This window comes from Empidonax traillii, unplaced genomic scaffold (assembly GCF_003031625.1).
Source record: "Empidonax traillii isolate 1590-97213 ecotype Southwest subspecies unplaced genomic scaffold, ASM303162v1 scaffold42:size1813164, whole genome shotgun sequence".
Taxonomy (NCBI): domain Eukaryota; kingdom Metazoa; phylum Chordata; class Aves; order Passeriformes; family Tyrannidae; genus Empidonax; species Empidonax traillii.
Window position 1 is genome coordinate 92193 of NW_020955235.1, and position 21537 is coordinate 113729.

Consider the following 21537-nt stretch of genomic DNA (forward strand, 5'->3'; position numbering starts at 1 on the left):
TAAAAATAAAAATGCCAGGAACTGGTGTGTTTCCATATCTTTATTTCAAGAAATAAATGGAGGGTTACATTTTGACTAATACAATGAAGCTGCAGCCACTTTGGAACCAAAGCAGTTAAAAGTACATCTCTCATACATTAACAGTGATCAATAAAGGAAGTACAAGAAAGTTGTGAATTAGCTTCCTTAAGACCCATCAGTTCAACCCACCCACACTGACAATGTCATGTATTGGCCTGATCCTGCAAACTAACAAGGGCCAAGAAAAAATTAAAGCATCAGCAACTCCCTGGCTCTGGTGACACAGGACCAAAATGTGTTTCACAGTGCCTTGACAACTGAAAACCAACTTTCACACTGGTTAAACACTATACATTAAATCATGTATCAAATTATTACATCATTTGCTTAAATCTGTCCCTGGCTTCCTTCACAGAGGTATTACAATTCAGATAAATCATGACTATTCAGTAATTATTGACTGAACAGACAGTCAATGTAAAGACTCAATCTCAGCTGCAATTCTCAAAGTTGAGTTTCCTGTAGCTGCACCACTGTGAGAGTCAGCATGTGACATTACTGCAGCAGCCATTTAGCATGACACAATCTGCTTCTTCACCCTCCAGGAAGACTATTAATTGCATGTATTTAAGCATTAGTCCAATTCTGTTACTGTCTTTGAGTTGACTTCCGAGTGTTCAATCCATGGTTCAATCCTCTAGGGTGCTCAGCACTCTCACCACTAGGGCAGGCCACAGGAGGGAGATCCTGTCAGGAGAGGAAGCCAAAAAATCTTTGCAAAATCAAATCCATAAATAAAGGTTGTTCCTAAATCAACATTTGGAACATCTTCAGGAAAATCAGGGAGTGTTCCAGCAAAGTGATCTCAAAAGATTTATAAATAAAGTCCTGACAAGCTAGAGCTTTTTTACTTATTTCTGATATTCAGCATAAATGCTTCATCTCAAAGAAGTTCTGTAATTCTTAATACTTGCTTTTTATAGATCTCTAAATCAATCCCTTCGCTTTGTGCTACTCCAGTCCCTTGCCCCTCTTTGGCCCTGACCCAAGAAGTCAAACTTCACAAACAAGAGCTGTGAAGAACAGGACAGTGGAGGTAATTCATTAATGTCTTAAGTGCCTACTGGATTGTGACATTTCTTAGCCTTGATATCTATATTTGTATATTTGAAATCAGTCCTTTGACAGCTCTCGAAGATTGAGATTCCGTCTTCTCTGTGGTAGTCTGAACTCCTCCTTCCTCAAGGATGTCCGCAAGGAGTCTGACCATCACCTCTGTAAAACGCCGTAAGGAGTTCCCTGCTTTCTCCTCCACAGCACCCCTGCCCTGATCCACAATAAAGATCCAACACATCTGTCCCACCAGACAGGACCCCAGTATCCCATACCTGCTCCAAAAGCTGCTTCCCACGCACACAGTTCCTGCTCACCCAGCCCTGGCCCCTCTGGCCTTACATTAAGGCTCCCCTTCACTCTCTCTTTTCTATCTTGCCCACAGCCCTAAGCAAAGCAGCACCAGTCTTGCAAAGGTGTTAAGAAGAGCTGAGATCTCTAGGCAGGAGAGCTCTGCAGGGTAGAAATGCAAACAAGTAGCACTGATGCAGTCAGCCAGCCAAGCACTGCCATGAACAAGGACGAAGAGGAAGAGGCTCCTTTAGGGCTCACAGTCTTTTAAGTCGGCCCAAACCAGACAATGGTATTTGCCACAGCACCCCTCATCTCTGGGAAACACTTCAGACTCCCTCCTTCAAAACCTGAAAACATTTATTCTGCTCTCTTAATCATATCCTTCCTCATTCCTTTTCCACGGCATTCAGTGAGAACGCTCCAATGCATCCAAAGTTTACCCCAATACACATGCAGTTGAACTTTGAAAGTTCTTGCTAGGAATGCAAGCACTGAATAGTTTTCAATGTCATTACATCACAGCTAGAAGGCAGAACAGTTAAAAATTCCCATCTCTCAGTATTTTTACTTTCAATTCAGTTATGTACACTTCAATTTTTTTGGCTGGGCTTCCCCTCTCCCAATAAGGCTTTTCCTACATTCTTTGCAGCATCGTTTCACAGGTTTTATTACTACATCTATATAACTTCTTCCAGTTTGTATTAAAACATCCATGTTCACATGGTATCTGTGTGATCTTCCAAATAACTAAAGACAGGATTTAAAGGTAATAATAATAAAAGATTAAGAACCTGGTGTGTACTTTCTCTCTGTCCTCCCCACGCCTTGCATGCAGCTGCAGTTTCTCACGTTTAAAAGAGACAGCTGAAAATGCCCAGCAATGCAGCAACATGTGACGCCTGTTCAACTAGAGCAAAGGACAGCAACCAAGCTCTTTCATTCACTCTTGTTTTGAAAAAAAAAGTGACTCACATGTTCCAAACCTACAGGAACAGACCAGGTTAGTGCCTGAGGACAATCAAAGAACAGAGTATCCAAGGACCAAAGAGAAAAAAAAGAGGAAAAAGCAGAAAAATTTGATTCCTCTCGAAAGTCGTTACACTATGACCTCCTTGAGCTGAGCTCCTGAACAGCACTCTCATCCAAACCTCCTGTCCTGGTTTCATCAGCTGATGAAAGCTCACTAATTCAAAACTGGACAATATCATATAGGTGATACTTTTATTTCACTAATTTTGTTACTGTTATTTCGAGACCAATCTCATTTCTGGCATGAGAAAAGAAGACATTACTTTAGCTGAAAATATGTAACAATAAAATGGCGATTAGAAAAAGATTGCTTAGTCTTAATGGAGCCAGAAACATCTACAGAAGCATACTCTATTATAAACTGTAATTATACTGCTGCTTAAAAACAGGAAATAACAATATCTCAAAATGAAATATGTACTGTACTATAATAATTGTGAAAGTAATGTTTTCCCTGACCTAAAAAAAAGACTGGATAGGCAATCCCCTCAAAGAATTAGTCCAAATCAAGTCGTGAAACATGTCTGAGCACAAGTTGGCAGAGGCAGTGTAAGAGACTTCCTCATTGAAACTGAACAAGAGTTAAAGGATTCCTTTTAGCTTGATTACCAAAAGAGAAGCACACATGTAAAAAACGCTGTAAGATAAAATCACACAGCCTGACAAATTTGGTACTTTCAAATAAATTCAAATATTTCACTACCATCACCTCTGCAGCAGGCTTAAACAATCTGTGCTGCCAACAACCTATTATTAAGCAAGAGTAACTATTTTTTTCACCTTAGATATGCAGGAAATGTGCATTTACCTATGCACATTTTAGGCACAAAATGCATATTCAGTTTAAATTTTATGTCTTTATGTGTGGCAACTATTTAGGTGGTCAAGATTCATCCCCTATATATTTGTTGTCAGCCAAACTGCAGCTTGTCTCAATACATAAAACATGCACGTCAAAGATTTATTTGTGCTCTGGCATGTCACACTGGAGGTAGACTCACTATAAATGTAAAATATCTAAAGGCAGAAGGGCATATGTTTTTCAAACTGGATTCATTTCCCTTAGTATTAAAACTAGCCTAGGACCCTTGGACGTAACAGCAATAAACAGAAGTAATTTTCCAGAGATCAAAGGACAAACAAGGATATTATTTTCTCTCTTTTGATCACTGATCTAAAACTAGTGGTTTTGGGGGAAAAAAAGAAAAGGTAAAGCATACGGAGTAATTTACTGATCAATTAAACATATATTCACCAATCTTTTAGAAATTATCTGAGCAGTCAGCTTCTCAAAACTACTAAAGTTGGAAAGATTAATGTTATGGACCACTTGAAATCTGGCACTCTAATTCTTCAGTGCTCATTTCCTATCCTGTTAATATGTGGCTGACGCTGAGCTGCTCTAAATAAATTCTCCACCATATTATTCAATTAATATCTTCTACAGTTGAGATACAGTATCAACCTCTATATTTCTGAACAAGCAAATGGCTGAATGCCACACTAATGCAAGCATTACACTCCACGTGATTCACTCATCGCTTTGTATTTAATCACTGATTCCTTAGAGCAGCAGGCTATGCTCAGCACGTTCAGGTGAAACCACGTTGCACAGAGAGGGTGCTGAATTACTGCAGCAGTGCAAGTTGGCTGAGCAACGGATGGTCACAGAAATGCTGAGGCCGGAGGGCACTTCGGAGAGGTTCAGGGTAAGCTGCAGCAAGTTGCCCATCCGTACTGAGCAATCTCCAAGGATGGAGACCCCACAACTGCTCTGAGCAACCTGCTACAATGTTAAATCACCTTCACACTAAAAAGTGTTCAAGATGTTTTCTATGTTTCAGTTTGTGCTGAGGCTGTGAATAGGCATATCAGAAGTGAATGTACAAGGCACAGCTAAAGTGAAGATGGGTAGCACTTTAAAAAAAAAAATTCAAATACATACACAAAAAGTCAGTGTGTAAAAGAAAGTTATGATCCCCTTCCCTTCTAAAACCCTCCCCTCAGCTTTTAAAACAGTTCTAGAAAACAAACTGCGCTGGGTTGATTGTCTCAAACATTTGCATGCAAGGACCCATGCACTACAGCTGCTACATGTTAAGAGCAGCAGCAGCTCATTGCAACTGCTACGACAAAGCGACATCTTCATGAATAGGACCCTCAGTGATAAGCCAGTGAAATTTCATTTTTATGAACATGAAAAAAATTCTCAATCATTCTTACTTTTCCATCCATAATAGAAAGGCAGTATTCACAACCACAGATATGGAGTAAGACACTATTAAAATATATGTCATTGTTAAGTGGTATTGCAGATACATTTTTCTTCCCCACAAATATTCCTAGATTTGGGGGATATTTATATCTTCTTAGTAACAGAATTAAATATTCCCTTTGTCTGTGTAATGTTTCAAGAAATCTAGAAGTGCAGTGGGTACTGGATAACTTTTTGTTCAACTGAAAAATGTTCCCTATGAACAAACTGAGTGATTTTACCATTATTTAGTTTCCGACCTGGTACATAATATGGACAAGCTGAAAAGGTCGCAACCCCCTGGCAAAGGCATTTTTTATTTTTAAGGCAGGTAACTGCTTTTGAAACTGACTCACTATTGGAAAAGCAAAGACAATGCCATAATTTGGTTTTAAAGAATGTTTCAGTGGACAGGTCTGCAACAACAATTTGTAGAGTACCTTGAGTTACAGTAAGTAGCTGCATATCCTGCAGAAGCGCAAGATTAATAAAACAAGCACCAACCATTTCTATTCTGCAAAAAATGGAGAAGTACTGCCGGTATTTTTATGTTAGATGCTTACATATTACTTTACCTATAAAAGGAAATGAGTATTACTTAACCTGTGACTGACAGGTAAAAGATGAAGTGCTACAGCTTTAAGCTTACTATATTGTAGGAGGGTCCAGAAGTACTTGAGCAGCTCTGATGCCCTCAAAGCACCACCTTAATAGTAAATTGTTAATACAGGAGTCTGAGACTCCTATAAGCAGCATGTCACTATCCTAAATGGGAGGTAAGAATCTCTCCAGGAATGGAAGAACACTTCAGCACAGAAGTAAAGAGACAATTGTTGTAAAACTTTGTCTTCTTGGTTCCCATTCTTCAAACATGCATTTTCCTTGTCCTATACTTAATTCAGCTTTCTCATTGTTGTATTCTACAACAATTTGCTTGTTTAGAAGGACGCTGTTGTGAAATAAGAGCAGTTCCAATAAGAAGGCAATGAGATGCCTACATACAGTACAGTCTTGAGTTTGTATTTGTAATTCCAGAAGAAAAATAAGTATTAGCAAAAATATAAATGAAGGCCCCAGAGCAGAGGAAGGCAGGAGAATCAAGATCTATTCACATTTGGCTTTTAAACAAAATATCCTTAATGACAAAATAAAAAAAATCTACTAAAGAGATCATTAAAGGCAAGTAAATGGCATGAAGCAATTCTGACCATGACCATATCCTCCATATCCTGATGATTCAAGGGCTCTACCCCTCAAAATATAAACATGGTTTGTGCTAACATTTATGAATTAACAGCTGTCAACTCAAGAGGCCAGCACAACCTTCAAGCTTGTCTATGGGTACCTTTGCAGGCCTAGATTAAAGATCTATCACCTTCACATGACCTACAAGTCAGAGTACATTCATAGCAGAGAATCCAACTCAGACTTATGTTTGGGCCTCTACCAAGTGGCAGAAGACCCAGCTGCTGGGATAAAAGCTCACCTAACTCCTCAACTGGTCAGTATCAATCAAAATGCTGTTCCCTTGCAGTATTTATTGTTTGTGAGCTTGTGCTGCAGCTAAAAATCAGTAACAGAGAATAACAAGTGAGGAGAAACACGACCAACGCGCTTATTTCCAGCATGCAACATACTAACTGTATTTTGAACTTTGTAGCCAAGAATTATCCAAGGTTCATGTTTTGGGTTTTTTCTTTCAGAGCATATTAATACCATTTTTTGCTAAATAACTCCCCAGTGATACATATTTGTGTTTCATCTCGTGGGTCACGTCCAGTTTGCACAGCTCAGCTTTAGTGGACCACAGGAGCACCAACAGGTACCAGAGGTCCCGTCACACTTCTCAGCTTCACGGGGGGACACAGGACACGCGCGGCGCTCGGGAAGGGGCTGACTCCGCACCGAGCTCTCCCACACAGCGGGACTCAACTCCAGCTGAGAGAATTATAAGCACGACGTGGTTTTCTTGCACCACTTAAGCAAATTAGGTAGCTTTTCAGACATGGAAGTGATTAAATGAAACTGACGATGCTCCCCGGCACAGCCGGTGCTGGGGAGCCCTGTCCGGTGAGGAGCTGTGCGGGGTGACCTGTGCCCGTCCCCAGGCGCCGGGCTCTGCACGGCACCCCCGGCCCGCCCTCAGCCTCCCCCACCCGCTGCCCGCGGCTCCCCGGCCCCGTCCCGCGGGGTCACCCTGGGCACGGAGGCCGCGGGACTCGGGCGCCGCCGCCGCCGGAGCGCGGCCCGGAGCGGGGAGCCCGGCCCGGAGCGGGGCCCAGCGCGGCCCCGGCGTCCCGCCCGCCCCCGCCCCTCACCGGCCAGCTGAGTCACGAAGGCCTCGGCCACCAGCGACATGTCGCGCAGGGAGGGAGGACGGGCGGACCGAGCACACGCACAGGAACTGGGCGCCGCGGCGCCGGGGGGGCCGCGACTGCATCCGGGGCCGGGGCGGGGCCCGCCGGGTGTGCTGGGGCAGAGCTCGGCCCGCGGCATTGCACGGCACCTGGCCCCGAGATTCCGGGTTGAGAGCAAACCCTCTGGAACTCACAGCCGGGGCCGTCCCCGCGGGGCACTGCCCGCTCGGCGCGGCGCCCTCAACTTGGACACTGACTCGCGAGGGGATCGGGAACGCAACTCCTAAATGAGCCCTGAGGTGTCCTGGGGACAGTAGGTTATCCCTGAAGGGTACAGCTGCCTTTTCGTCATCCCGGGTTGGGAATCTTAATTCCCGAAGACAAACTCTGCATTTTGAAATGTACACCTTGCCTTTAAACAACCATTAATTTTTTAGTCTCAGTTCTATAATATTAGAAGTACCTGAAGTTTTGGAAAATTCTATAAAATTACATACCAAATATGTTGACTGCAGGGAAGATAAAGGACATGTGAAATTCTTGTTCCATTGTACAATGCCTCTTGATCCTCATTTCTTTAGCCACGCTTTAGTAAGAATTAAAAATATTTCATCAAATAAGACTTTTGCTACTGTGAAGGATAAGTACTAGAAGATATGGACTACATAAATGTATTAATGTCTACAAAGTATGTGAAAGTCCTTTGGTGACACTATTGAATTACTGAGCATCATTACTAATTATATTCTTCACATAATAGTGGAAGCGGGCTATTAGAGCAGTAACAATAGCAGAAGAGCCAGTAAATACACTCTAACAATGGACTGTGGACTGGAAACACAGATGTGAAAGAGACCTGATTCTTTTAAAATGCTGATGAAAGCTCCATTTCTAATTACAGATATAAGTTGACTAGCGTCAAAATTACAGAAACTCTGAGCAGTCCTGAGAAGTTGAGTGGCTTTGTATTAAGAGATGACAAGAGTCTGAACTAGGCTGGTGTGTGCTATATGAGTCCTTTCATCACCAGCAGTATTTAGGAGGCTAAAAACATAAGACATGGTGCAAAAGGCTGAGCTTGAACTAGGTACGAGCTAGGCCAAATGCATATATTAGCACCCAATTAAAAAAAAGGTTTCTCTGTAGAGCTCAGTTTAATACAAAGAACTTGTCTCCAGAAATGGAGGTGGGTTGTGTTAAGTCAGGGAGCAAAAATCAGGAAGTAATCTAGCAAGTATCAACGAATACATATCAACAGAAATCTACTGACGAATCCAAACAATTAGCCAAAACGTGACAAAAACTGAGCAGTGCTCAGGCCATGCCTCCAACGAGTGGCAAGACACAGATGCTCAGGCATCTATCTCTGGGATAGGAGATTGGGGCAGTGTTTTTTGGTTTTGCATTCCTAGTCCTCCTTGCTCCCATTGAAAGGACTGCTCTAGCAGAGTACTCTGTAGGAAATCCTCTGGGGAGATCTCCAATGATGATAGCTAGTAGCAATGAAACCAGCTCCATCATCACCTTCACCTTTATTCCATATGCCTCTGTCCTCCCCCAGCTTTTTGAGGAAATGCATCACTGTTGTGACCCTGGCTTCCTGCAGGACCTGCATGGGAATCATTTGTTCAGCTGGCCTCATCATTAGCAAACTTCTTTCTGGTAATTCTTGCTCCATGCCATGGAAAGATCCCCAGCTTTCATAGATCTTAAGGAGACCCTAAGGTGCTATTCCCTCTGATTTCAGTGTGGAGGGAAGGATGCACTTTCAGGTAGGATTTCTAGGGAAACTAAAAGGCAGAATTATGCTGTCCCTTGGGCTTTGCATTTCAGAAAGTCAGCCCTTAATAAGGGGTACTTTCACAGACATGCCCAAAAGATGGAGTAGAGTTTTCTCATAGCCTCTCTCCACATGGGCTGCCTTTACCGTGTAAGGTGTTAAATGCTAGGGTTAAACTGTCCATTGGTTAAACAGGACTAGGAAGAATGCCATTTTAAATAGAATGGAATTTGAATAAGATTAATATTCTGCCTAGAAAAAAAAATACTTCTTATTAGTTCCCTTAGTATTAGTTAGACAGCTTTTTGTAGGAGCAGGTGTCCAGTGAGAAGCTCCAGAGATAACCATGGAATTCAGCAAGCGACCTTGGAGCTTGAGCAAGAGAGAAGAAAAACTGCTAACTCTGCCAAAGTGAGACTATGCCATGTATGCCTGAGACCAGAAGCAATTCTGAAGCAAAAAGACTGTTTATATTAGTTCCATTTAAGGACTATATATTGGTCAGTTAACTGATGGTAATATGTTGCAAATTGGTTCATGAAGAGTTTGAATAGTTTGAAAAATGTGCAGTTGTGTGATGAAAAGTTCCATGCATTCCACTCACTCTGTAATCTGTATATCCCTCCACCAAGTATGATAAATTGTAGCACTTACTTGTAATAAAAAAAATCAGGATTCAGTTTGCCCCAGCTCAAACAGAGCTAATCTGTGTCCTTGTAGTATCTTTTAGGCGTCGCAGCTTTTAACATCTTTTATTCCATGTTAATATTTTTTAAAATGTATGGCTATCAATAGCATATATCTATACTTGCAGTATGATTCCTTTGCTGGTATAATTTTTAGGAATATTTTACAAGAGGAATTATGGGATGGCAATACATCTCATGGTCTCATGCATTTTTTCATCCTGTTTGCTTTTTAACACTATTGTTAGCCATTCAAATTACAGTCTAGGTAGTCATATGTATGGCAATACATAAGATTAAACAAATCCCCAGAAAATGGGGGCATTTAAACAAGTTTTTCCAAATTTGAGAGCACAGATCTAGGTGTCGCACACAGTTCTCAAGTTCATGAAGCACATTATGGGCTAAGTCCATTTTAAGGTGGATACAACGGTATTATGTACTGACAGGAAACACTCCTCCCCAGAGCACTGGTGAGGTGGTAGAGGACACTGCAGAGTTGATCTGTGTTGCAGTATAACCTTTCTTCAGCCCAACTGACAACCAACTGGGGCCACATGCTGCTCGACAGACCTCATCAAATCACTTTCTTAGCACACTAGTGGGGACCTTTGCCCAAACCACTGCTCTCCATTTCCATGGAGCAGGTGTCTAACAAGCCAGGCCTTTCCAAGACACAGGAGGAGTACTGACAGTCCCAGATTTGATTAGCAATGGTTGTCTCAAACAGAACTGCACAGAAATCTTGCTGATGGGTGAAACCTCAGAAGACTGCTTGTGTGGTACGGCTGGAATTTGAGAATAGGCCAAGCAGTAGTGAGAGACGGGGAAAAAAACCATCACTGAAATGCTTTCTTCTCACCTGGCCCGCAGCCAGGCTCTGCCTCTGGTGTAACTTAGGGCATCCTGTGGGCTGCTCTGCATTATGCTGCCTGTCAGTGTCTTTAAAGAGCAACTATGGCTGCTGGGAATGTCTACAATGAAGGAAGACTTGAGTAAGTCCTTCCCTGCCAACACAGCCAGTGCCAGGCAGCAGCAGGAGGGTGTTTTTAGCATGACTTTGTGCCAGAGGTTCTCTGTACACTAAACAGTCTGGCAAAGTACACAGACAACAGAAGCAGATGAATCTGGACTAGTATGATCAAATGGATCTCGCAGGGCACTTGGTATACCTTTAAGGCAAGTGTTTGCCCATCAGCCCATACAATACACTGTTCTTCAGTCTGAGGAATGGTGCCATATTTACTCAAACATGAGACAAGTTACAAGTTTTTCAGTTACATGCACAGTCCTGTGAGTTTACTAAGGAAATACCATTTTATATGAGAATCTGAACTTAAAATTGAGGCCGAACTCACCTCTGCAGCTCTATTTACTTCCCTGGGAAGCTGGCATATACATTTTGTTGTAGTTTGATTTGTAGTTTGCTTGATTTGACCATGATGGAGTAAGAAATCAAGTTATTTTTGTGACAGTTCAGGTGTGTTACATTAGATTTTCATATTGATAAAGTTAATTGCATGCTGCTGACAGTATTCTCTTATTTTCAAGATAGGATCAAAGATGTGTAATTGTTGTGTAAACAGGATAAGGTATGATTTCTAGGAACATACATCTATGAAGATGCAATAGTCAGAGTATTAACATTCACCACTTTGCACTTACAGAAGATACTGCATACTTAATTGACAAATAAAACAATGCTGATGCATTTCCAACAATCCACATGAGGATAGAAAGAGTTTTCATAGAGTTTTAAGAGGTACAAGAATAGCATTTCTGAAAGCAAACAGGCAATCACAAACTGTATGAAAGCAATTAGATGAATCATTTTCTCCTCCCTTTCTCACCTCCTTTCCTGCCCTCTTTTATTCAGCAGGGTCAGATTATCAGGGGTGCCAGGCCTATTTTAGCGCATCTGTCATCCTTGCAGCTGTGTAAACTTCACTATTTTACTCACTGAAGATGTTAAAGCCCCCAGGCTCCTGCATATCCCTGTCATTCACAGCAGCTGCTGAGGAGGCTTTCCCAGACTCTAAAATAGCTGTGATCTTGAAGTCAGACCTTAATCTTCCCAGCTTTACCTGAAAGCTCTCACAGGGGAGCTCCGCAGTTGGGCAGCACAGGGCAGAGCCTTTACAGTCCATCCCACTGCTTTCAGCCCAGGGCATCAGGTACCTCCATGGGATAGGGACATCAGCTCATAGGTTAAAGCCCAAACAAGGGAGAACTATGGGTAGGCAAAGAGGACAATTACCCTGGGCTGAGCTTTAAATAGATCTGCTGGGCCGGTGGGCAGGGTAGGACAGTGTGGGGTGGGGGGTCCTAGGTGGGGCTGGTCAGGCTCATCAATGCCCCAGGACCCTGACAGTGCATCAGCTGCACATGTTTTTCCATGCAAGTGGTGGGTTTAGAGCAATAGGTTTCATACAGCTTATGCTTTATGGGATCAGAATTTGGCTTTTAAAACAAAATCTGAGATCAGAGGGGCCTGAAAGCAGGAGCTTCCAGAAGGAAGACAACAAACAGTCAATGGGACTTTGCCCTGGCTTCCCTGCCTGTGCTACTGCACAGGTTTGCACTGCCTTCCTCTACCCTTCCTGCCAAACTCTACCTTCGATTCCCTTGGATCCAACCTGTGTTAACAGGCTGTTTCCAGGCTTGTCTATATCTTTTTAATCCCTAGCTTACCAGACACTAACAAATCTTTTTTTAAAGCATGGATCAGGGCTTCATTGTCAAAATGGCATGAACGTCAAAGCAGTAATCATGACTCCAACTTGCAGTAGTGGTGGCTGTAAAGGTTCATCATGATATTTGTGTAGTTTGTACTGCAGCAAAATCCAGATCCATCCTGTTAATGAAAATAAGAATAATTGTTCACAGTTTGACTGTAGGCACTGGTTAGGCAAGTCTTCTCAAACTCTAAAGATGTTATCTGGAAAATTAAGGAGCTGCAATTGAACTCAGTTTCTGGACAAGTGTGGTAAATACTGAGGAGGTTTATTAATTCATCAAAGCTCCTTGTGAGAGGGTCTAATTCCTTTTCTGGAGGCTGGTATAGAAAGAATTAACTTTCTCCTTCGTCCTGTAGAAATGATCATCACAACTGCCTACCCTGCATGGAGGGAAGAGGCAGCTGTAATGAATTATTTATCTGTAACACACTGTAAGAAGGATGTGCTGTGATTAATTGTAGAGCTGGGCAGGAAATGGCTGCCTTGTCCCAAAAGATTTTTGAGTTTAAAAATGTGTTGCTATTCCACACTGGGATAAAACCAAAACCCTTTGCGAGATCTAAGAAAGGAAGAGAAAACAAGACCCACCTACAGAAACCCCTCATCAGTCATATGTGTAGACCTCTTAAAACACCTGAGAAGAAAGTTCAGTAGAGAATTCATCAGATGCAAACTATCTCATTCAACCTACATACCCCTGGAAAGTGCTTTCAGGAGGAGACCAACATGCAGGAGCAGAGACATGAACCTGGTTGATCTTGTGTGAATGCTGTCTTTGCTGAGCCAGGATGGAGTTTAGATCTTGGCTCTTCCTGCTGTTCATCTCACTTCAGCAAAAATCATGATTGCTTACTGCCTTGGAGAAGCAACTCATTGTTTACACTAACTGTTTCATTTTTACAGCTAAATGCTGCAAAGCTGAATGACCTTTCACAAAACTTTTACCTCTAGGTATAAAATTTTTACCTCTAGATGGGAAACCTTTTCTTAAAAAGCTTACATGGAAGTGCCTTTTTATTTTCTGAATCATTTCTCCCATGTGTCTCATAAGTTAGAAGCCTTTCTCTAGCGCTTTTTTTTTTTTTTTTTTTTTTTTTTTTTTTTTTTTTTTTTTTTTTTTTTTTTTTTTTTTTTTTTTTGTCACCACTTTCAGTGTAGACATGTATCCTGGCCATACAGGAGCGCCATTCTATATTTTTAAGGGAGGCTGAGAACCGATTCATTAGATACAACATAGCAGAAACTTCAGAAGTTGAATATATTCCATCTAAAATAATGTTCTTGTTCCATAAAAGGAACAAAAAAAAGCTTTGCCATATCTTCGATACAGCTGTAGAAGTTCATATTTGACATAGTTTCTCCCCAGGGTATAACTGCGGTAAGGAAAAAAAAAAAAGCTGACTGAGATAACTTGAATATACATACATTAAAAACATATGGTCTTTTTGGTTGCAGGTATGAGCTGGTATCTCCTGAGACTTTTGAGGAGATGTGGCCCATCAGATTGATCCTGTTCCTGGCACTAGTAGAAGGATGTGAGAAAAGCACTGACTGTTTCCTTTGGTCTGTTTAGAGACCAAAGAGACAGAAATAAAAAGCAGTGCAGCAACAATTCTAGAACATTTTGCAAATAAGATGCACTTTGAAGTTTTTTGAACACTGGGACATGTAAAAGGAATGCCTGGTTGAGAAATACATTGAGCCATATGAGCCATATTGTTTCTGAGTCTGCAGAGAACACAGGCTAGCTAAATTTCAGCCTAGTCCAGCCTCTGAGTGGGGGGTGAGCTCTGTTGCAGGCCTTAGATCACAGGTGAGAGACACAACAGCATCATAGACAACACTGACAACCTGCAGACAGGTTGTAATGCTTTTTTCCTTTGTTTTTATTTTTATTTTTTTTCACATTTATTATTACACCAGAGTTGTGATAGTCATTTTCTTATATGGCTCTTGCTGCAACAGTGTGAAGTCCCAAATCAGATTACGAAATCTGTTTGATTTGATACTACATTTGAAAATCAACCAGAACCACTAGGTGGTCCATTTTTTAAGTGAGATGTGACATTAGGAGTGTTCAGTAGCCATGCCCCGTTTTTTTGAACTTTTTGCCTGGTCACATTAAAATGAAAGTCACGGTGCTGATTACAATTATAAAATTTTACAAAATCTTGGACCCCAAGAGATCACCCCACTGAACTGTGTTTTGGAGTCCAGTCTCTTCCGTCATGAGAAAATGGGTTTGATAACCCATTGGGGTCATGTACCTACTCCACTTTTACTCAGCAGAATTTCCAAAGAGAAAGATAAACTATTGTATTGATAGGCTTTTAACACTGTTTCATAATTATCATTGGATTTGATACACTTGGATGTTGAAGGAAATGTTGCCCCACATAAATTATATAATCTATAAATCCATAAATGTGTGCATATTGAAATAATTATACTAATATCTATGCTTAAGATATGGATCTAACACTAGAGATTGCCAGGATTAGAAACTGTTTCCATTATCTGAACAGTAACTGAGCAAAATCTGATCTGAGTAGTCATTAAAAAATTTAGTGATATTTTTATCTGTTTTCAACTACCACTCTAAATTTTATTGTGTTTAATCTAGCTTACTTGTTAAAGGAACATAAAAACAGGCATTAGGAATGTAGATTTATTGTAGCACAGCTGTTAAGATGAAGAGTAATAGTTGGGAAGCCTTAGCTCTCAGATTCTCCGCTGTACTAATATCACCAAAGTCATATTACTGGGATATGGCTGTTTTTCATAGGCTGTATGGGTAGAAGGAACAGTTACTTTTGCCCCACAGAAACAGATCTCCTGATCTACTGACTTCACACATGGGTGTAATTCTGTGCACACCCACAGCAGCATGGATTCATGCATTGCAAAGGTCTTTGTTCTCTGCGTAAGGGCACAAGCACCCAGGTTAGGTGTCACCCATGCTGGTCAGTGTAAGGGTCTCTCTCTAAGGTCAGGACCATGGGCCAGACTGCTTGAGTTAAACATTTTCATAAGGCATGATATGCTATCCTGGTTAAAAATGCCATATTTTTCAGAATAAACTAAAATTTCTTGTGAGTTATTATTTGGCACACTATGCTTTCTGATGACGCATAGTAAAATCTGTTTTCCAGGTGGTGGGAAGTCTGGCACGCTAGTAGAAAAGAAACTGACTATGTTTGTTCCTGTATTTATTTGTTTACTTAAAATGCTGGCTTTCAATCTGCTAATCATCAGAGGCTGTTGCCTTTTGAGGAAACAAAAACACAAGAATGCCAAAATTGTTTATGAAAAGCTCTTGTGAGCCACTGATCTAAATTTTTTCAATATAAAGGAAGCCTTTCCCAGTTTACAAATAGGTCTCAGGACTGTATCTCTGAGATTTTAACACTCTATGCAGGCATAAGTTTAAGCCAAGGAAGAGTCACATGTTGCACAGCTGAGGTTTATTTTGTTCACTTGGCTGGCGCTCAAGAGCAACAAAAAAATTTCCGTATAAAGCTAAAATACAGTAAGACACTGGCTCTGGGAAGCATCTTTTTCCCATATATTGCCCAGAATTATTTGGAGGGCATTTTAGAGATGTGGTTGCGTAGAGGTGTGAATAACAGATGTTGTTTTGACAGGGAGCAGAATGATTTGTCGCTTGGTTCACCTTTCTTTCTTTTAACAGGGTGCCTTTCCCTGGCCAAAGACTCCTTACTTCACTGACATTAGAAAAAATAATAAAAACCGATGGTTGAGATTGAGTGAATCGCACAAACGTACAGCTGCATAGAGCCATTATCGCAAATAGAACAGAATGTGTTTCCCACAAACTTCAGACACCTCTTAATGATAACAGCCATGTCTCCCCTGGGGTTTCTCTCCATACCTATTTTCCCTTGGTCATCAGGGATTTGCAAGTGTTCTCGGGATCTCCTTGGAATTTGGGCTAATAGAGCAGCACAGGACAAATCATAAGTATGATTTATTAGCTATTAGAGACAAGCTCTTGGAACTACAAGGAGGTATTTGCATTTTGTGATTTTGACTGCAAAGACTTTCCTTAAAAGAAGTGGTCGTCTGTTCTCCTCTACTAGTAATTTGTACCATTTTCTGTGTAAACCACAGTTTCCAGGTTTTACCAATAAATAAAGGAAATGGCACACTTTTAAAAGGAGATTAAAATGTGGGGATTGGGTTGCATATTTTTGTTTTCTGGCTTACTGCTGTGTTCTTTCATGGTCAAAATAAACCTGTAAATGCAGCTCATACCATAAACCAGAGTCATTGTTTTGACCCTCAGCAAAGCGTTCCCTGTGCTGTGTTTGTGAGCCAGATAGCCCAGTGAGCCTGGTTTCTTGCCTAAGTTTGGTTTGCAAAAAGGTGTGATTTTCTGTTATTATGTGCTTATCCGAAATATATGAAATCTGTATATTCACATATACCACTTAGGAACAGTAATTTTACAACTTCTTTTCCTCTTGGAAGCCTTCTAAATCAGTATTTTTGTTCTGTTCCAGGCAAAATGGGAACACACAAAAAATTACTTTGTTCATATCACTTTGTAGCCTGTGGCCCTTTGAGCAATAGTCAGTATGCAAAAATTAATATACGACTGAAAGAGAATGGTCTTTCTGTGGCTTCTGATCATGTTTGAGGGAAACGAAGGCCAGGAAATAGTATTTACATAATTTTTGATAAATTATATGGTGGTGGGTATCTACTGAGGCAAGTCTGGAATATTTTGTTTTGATTGCAGTAAAAACTGCAGCTTGTGCTCTTACCTCTATCTGCTTAATCTAAAACCTGTTCCCAACTGCTAGGCATCAAATTGAGCATATGTGAAACACAGCTCTTGGGATTAATGTTAAATTAGTGAATCTTAGACCTTATCTATCATTTATTTGTCTCATTTGTGCATCCATATATATCACAGGCATTTTTATTTAATTATTCAAGAATTGGCACGTGACTTGCATTAGCTCCTTCCTCTGGGTTTCTTGCTGACAGAATGGTGCAAAGGAGCAGTATCTAATCCTCATACAGCTAAAACTGTTTGTGAAGAAGAAAGATCCTATCAAACTGGCCATGTCACGTGAGCAGAAATTACTTAATACTAAGTACCAGTTCTTAGGACAGAATATTGTTGTGTTCATACCAGCAAATTGATTCAGACTGCCATAAAAGAGTTGCAAGGTTTCATCTTAATTTGCAAGTAAATCTCTATATATTCAGTCTATGTCATTTTGATGGATACAGAACTGTGCATCGCTACAAGGCCAGCATATGTATTTATTTATTCAGGAAAATACATGTCATGAAAACACTCATTATGAAAGACTTAATGTGCTCTAATGGCCTGATCTAGCACCACTGAAATCAATGAGAATCCTTCTTTCCATGGTGGTAGTGCAGGGGCATGCCAGCAGTGTAGGAACCATTCCTCTGGCCTAAAGTGCCTAGCACAAGTGTCAAAATCATTAGGAAAATCAAAGGAAGACAAACCAACAACCCCACAGACGTGACAAATTTGGAGGTAACTGAAAATACAGCTGTTTTCTGAAGTTTGCATATGAAACGTATGCTCTGTGAAAGATGGGTCATTCTGGATACATGTCTAGGCTTATTTGTAGTATAAAAAAACTTAGCGCAGCAACAGAAGAGTTGGTAAAAACGTACCTTAAAAACAGCTGAAAAGGGTTGGTTACTACTTTATTTGCCTTTAATATTCAGCTTGCAAGACAAATTTGATTTACTTGAATTTTCATGAATTTTACCAGATTTCATTCTGCTTTAAATACCGTCATCTAAAAAAAAAAATAAAAACAAAAAGGTGGCAGACATTTTATTTCCTGGTTTTTAATGAATGATTGGCCTGCAGTATAAATGCTTGTTTGGTGTCATTAAAGAAGAACTGCAGACCACATATTTTGGTTGCAACTAGTTTAACACAAGTACTTCAGGCCTGAGAATTTTTCAGGGCTACCCCATGAAGTGAATCAGCCCAAGGGACATGAACCAAAACACTATGTACAGAAAGAAAATGTCCCTGTGTGCATGCAAAACTGTAAGCCTCTAGTGTTACTGCCCTTTCCCAGTACAGTCAGGATATGATGTCTAACCTAACACTTGTCTTGGGAAGTCCCTTTTCTAGATACTCACGGGGGAAGGGGGGGGGGGGGGAGTTGCGGGCACCCATCTCCTTGCCTACCTGACCCCGCTCAGCTGTGGACCTGCCACCACAACATCATCACAACTTGTCTGCCCAGCTTTTGGGAGCAGGTTCCCAGGGCTCCCACCAACCTCCGGTGAAGCTGCCATCGGCAGTGGCTCTTCAGTCCCTTGGCAAAAGAGAAGTCTTCATAACAAAGCCTGTAAGCAGAAGGGTGCCTGATGGAATGGAAAGTATTACAGAGAGTAAGTATTCCCCATATTGCAGACTTTCTGACTTGAGACATCCATCTTTATCTTCTCTCTGTGTTCCTTCTACCCAGCAAGCATCCAACAAAGACAGACAGCTGTTGGTGTCTGGTGCTGGCTTCCAGATGGGGACCCAGTGCATCTCACAGGTTCCCCTGAGGTCCATCTCCTCTGCTGCTATAATTTGTTCTTCACTCCAAATTCCAACACCCAGCAGAAGTCCTGAGGAAAGACCTGTCCAAAATAAAAGACTTGTCCACAAATAAATAAAATCACACCCACATAAATCCAGATGTCATTACTCTCCATGTTGTTGTTATGCATTCTCAGTCACAGATGGGAAAAAAGTCTTAAATGTGGCTCTTTCATCCACTTTGATACTGTTATTTTAGTTCTGTGAAAGATGAACTCAGGGGAAGTAAGGATCACTGGTGAATTTTGCACTTGTATGAGGTAATCAGTCATTGCCAATCTTTTTTGAACAAGTATCCAAGTAAAAGACCTAGGAATCCTCTTGGTCTTTTGTTGGCAGAAGTCTATGGTCAAACCCAAGCATCCTCCTGTGCTTTAACAGGTCTTGAGATTTTGAATGTGGTAAGATTTGTTGCAAACTGATTTAACGCGGCACATTTTGTTAACCATAAAATACAATGAAGCCTGAGAAAGCTGGATGAACTGAGAGTCTGGCTCTAGACACTGTAAGAGGCTTTACACTGTCCTTGCCTGAGCACACGTGAGAGGTGCTGGGAGTCAGCAGAGTGGCTGCTGGCCGGTCCCGGGACTCCCAGAGCCTCTGCAAAGAAAATCCCAGCACCTCTGTAGTTCGAATGGCATGAGGTGCTCCTCCAAAGACTTTTTTTCTTTTAAAATTTCCCCTGACAGTTATTAAACAGATTTTTAACTAAATCAGGCACATCAGGGAAAAGAATGGGGATGAATGAGGAATAAATACAAGCATAAACTCTTTTTTGCATCAACTTTGCGAAGGGCAGAGCAGAAGACAAGGACACTTTTTTCAAAAGGGGATCTTGGACTCATACTTGTAGCCGTGTCCATCCCTGTCCCCTCCCGTGAGAGGAAATTTCCTCCTCCCCTCTGCTTCTAGGGGTTTTTTCCCTTCTTCTGCACCAACTCCGTCTGAGCCTACGGATCTCTCTTTTCAAATGCAAAACGAAGAAGGGGTCGGGACAGTTCCCCGTGCACCCAGTGGAGGTGGCGGAGCCGCTCGCTGCCCTGCCCGGGGGAGCGAACCTTCTCCATAATCTCCCCGAGGCGCCCGCCCGCTGCTCCGGCCCAGATCGAGACACTTTTCCCTGAATCCTCATAAATAAAACTATACATAAAGTTGCAACAGAAAAAAAGCAACAGGGCTGCACCGCCGCGGTCCTGCATGAAAGGACCCCCCGTGTGCCGCGCCAGCCGCAGGTTCCAGCCCAGCCCCGACGCCCCCGGGGGCCCCTCCGTGGGGGGCGGCGGCGCCTCAGGCGGGGCCGCCCGGGGCAGCGGCGGGGCCGGCCCGCGCCTCCCGCTCCCGCTTCTTCTGCTTCATGCGGCGGTTCTGGAACCAGACCTTCACCTGGGCGTCGCGGAGGCGCAGCGAGCGGGCCACCTCGAGGCGGCGGGCCCGCGACAGGTACCGGCTGAAGTGAAACTCCTTCTCCAGCTCCGTGAGCTGCCGGGTGCTGAAGCTGGTGCGTGCGGGGCAGGCGGGAGGTTCCCCCCCGCACGGCGCCGCGCCGCCTGCAACGCCGAAAAACACTGCGCTTCAGCGGGGGCATAGGCAGGGGGAGGGAGCGGGGCGGGGGTCGGGGCCGAGGCAGGAGAGGGGCAGAGGGAAGCCGGGATGGGAGCAGCCCCCCCCCGCTCGCCGCCGCCCCACTCACTTCTCCTGGGCGGGCTCCGCTTCGCTCGCATCCACTCGAAGGTGCGGGGCGCCGCCGGAGCCGCCGCGGGGGCCGGGGAGTCGGGCGCGGGGACGGCCCAGGGGCAGGGCGAGATGCCCCGCAGCCCCCCGCCGAGGCAGGGGCAGGGGCGGGCGGAGTCCGGCGGCGGGGAGCGGCCGCTCTCGGGAAGGATGGACGTGGCGTATCCCGGCGGTCCGGCTTCGCGCGACGACCGGCTGCCGGGGCCCGGCGCCGCCGCGAGGGTGGCCGCGTACCCCGCCGCCTGCGGGGGGGGCGCGGCGCTGGCCGTGGTGCCCAGCGCCAGAAAGGCGTCGTCCCCTCGCTGCGGGTATGGGGCCCCACGGCACAGCCCCGGCGGCAAGGCGAGGGCAAAGTACCCCAGGTCCATGGCCCGCGGGGCAACACCGCTCCCCATACCTGCCCGTAGGGGCAATATTGCCCTAATAAGGGCCGGGAGCGGGGCGGCACGTCCTGCCCCGCGGCCAATGGGAGCCCGGCGGCGGGAGCCCGCACCGGGGGTCCCGGGAGCCGCCGGCTCCCCTGCCCACGTCCGGCTGCCCAGGGCCGGCGCGAGGCTCAGGTGGGCAGTCCTCCTGAGCACTCCCGGGATCCCCCCGGGACAAGCCGCTTCCTCTGGAGTCGACGGAATCGCCGCGCACTTGGAACGTTTGCCGGGAGTTTAGAGGTGGGTGAGCCGGCGCTTTCTCGCAGCCTGGCCTTCCGTCCGCGGGTACGTCTGCCTCTTGCCCTGCTGCCGGCCAGGCTCCTGGAGACTCCCATGGGAGCCCACGAGGTCCCGAGGAGCGGCGGCGCGTGCAGGCACACCCAGGCTGTCCAGACCCTGAGGCTTAAGGCGGTTGGGAGGGTTGTTGTTGCACCTCATGGCACTTAATGGTCTCGTTCCATCAGATAAGTGCTCTGCAGCCTCCCAAAAGTGA

The 21537-nt window shown here is 43.7% G+C and overlaps 2 protein-coding genes and 1 long non-coding RNA gene across 3 annotated transcripts in view; 1 reads left to right on the top strand and 2 right to left on the bottom strand.

The window, feature by feature from the left end:
- Positions 1 to 7148, bottom strand: part of MTX2 (metaxin 2) — a 34134-nt gene extending 26986 nt beyond the window's left edge. Inside the window, exon 1 of the mRNA XM_027878463.1 lies at positions 7030 to 7148. Within this exon, the coding sequence (XP_027734264.1) occupies positions 7030 to 7069 (40 nt within the window). The 5' untranslated portion in view covers positions 7070 to 7148. The remainder of the gene's footprint in view (positions 1 to 7029) is intronic.
- An 86-nt stretch (positions 7149 to 7234) lies between these two features.
- LOC114054900 lies at positions 7235 to 16460 on the top strand. Its single transcript, XR_003570611.1, has 3 exons — positions 7235 to 7399; positions 8630 to 8730; positions 13728 to 16460. It is a non-coding gene; the product is annotated as an uncharacterized LOC114054900 (long non-coding RNA).
- A 3715-nt stretch (positions 16461 to 20175) lies between these two features.
- Positions 20176 to 20987, bottom strand: HOXD1 (homeobox D1). The gene is made up of 2 exons (XM_027878510.1): positions 20579 to 20987; positions 20176 to 20435 (listed from the first exon to the last, which is right to left on the bottom strand). The coding sequence occupies exons 1-2, from the start codon at positions 20985 to 20987 to the stop codon at positions 20176 to 20178; spliced, it is 669 nt and encodes a 222-aa protein (XP_027734311.1).
- Positions 20988 to 21537: the final 550 nt, after the last annotated feature.

Excerpts from the sequence above, each read along its gene's own strand:
- HOXD1 (XM_027878510.1), bottom strand. The coding sequence starts at position 20,987 with ATGGACCTGGGGTACTTTGCCCTCGCCTTGCCGCCGGGGCTGTGCCGT. Across the intron at positions 20,436-20,578 it reads GCGGAGCCCGCCCAGGAGAA|GCGGCGCGGCGCCGTGCGGG; the intron begins GTGAGTGGGGCG and ends TCGGCGTTGCAG.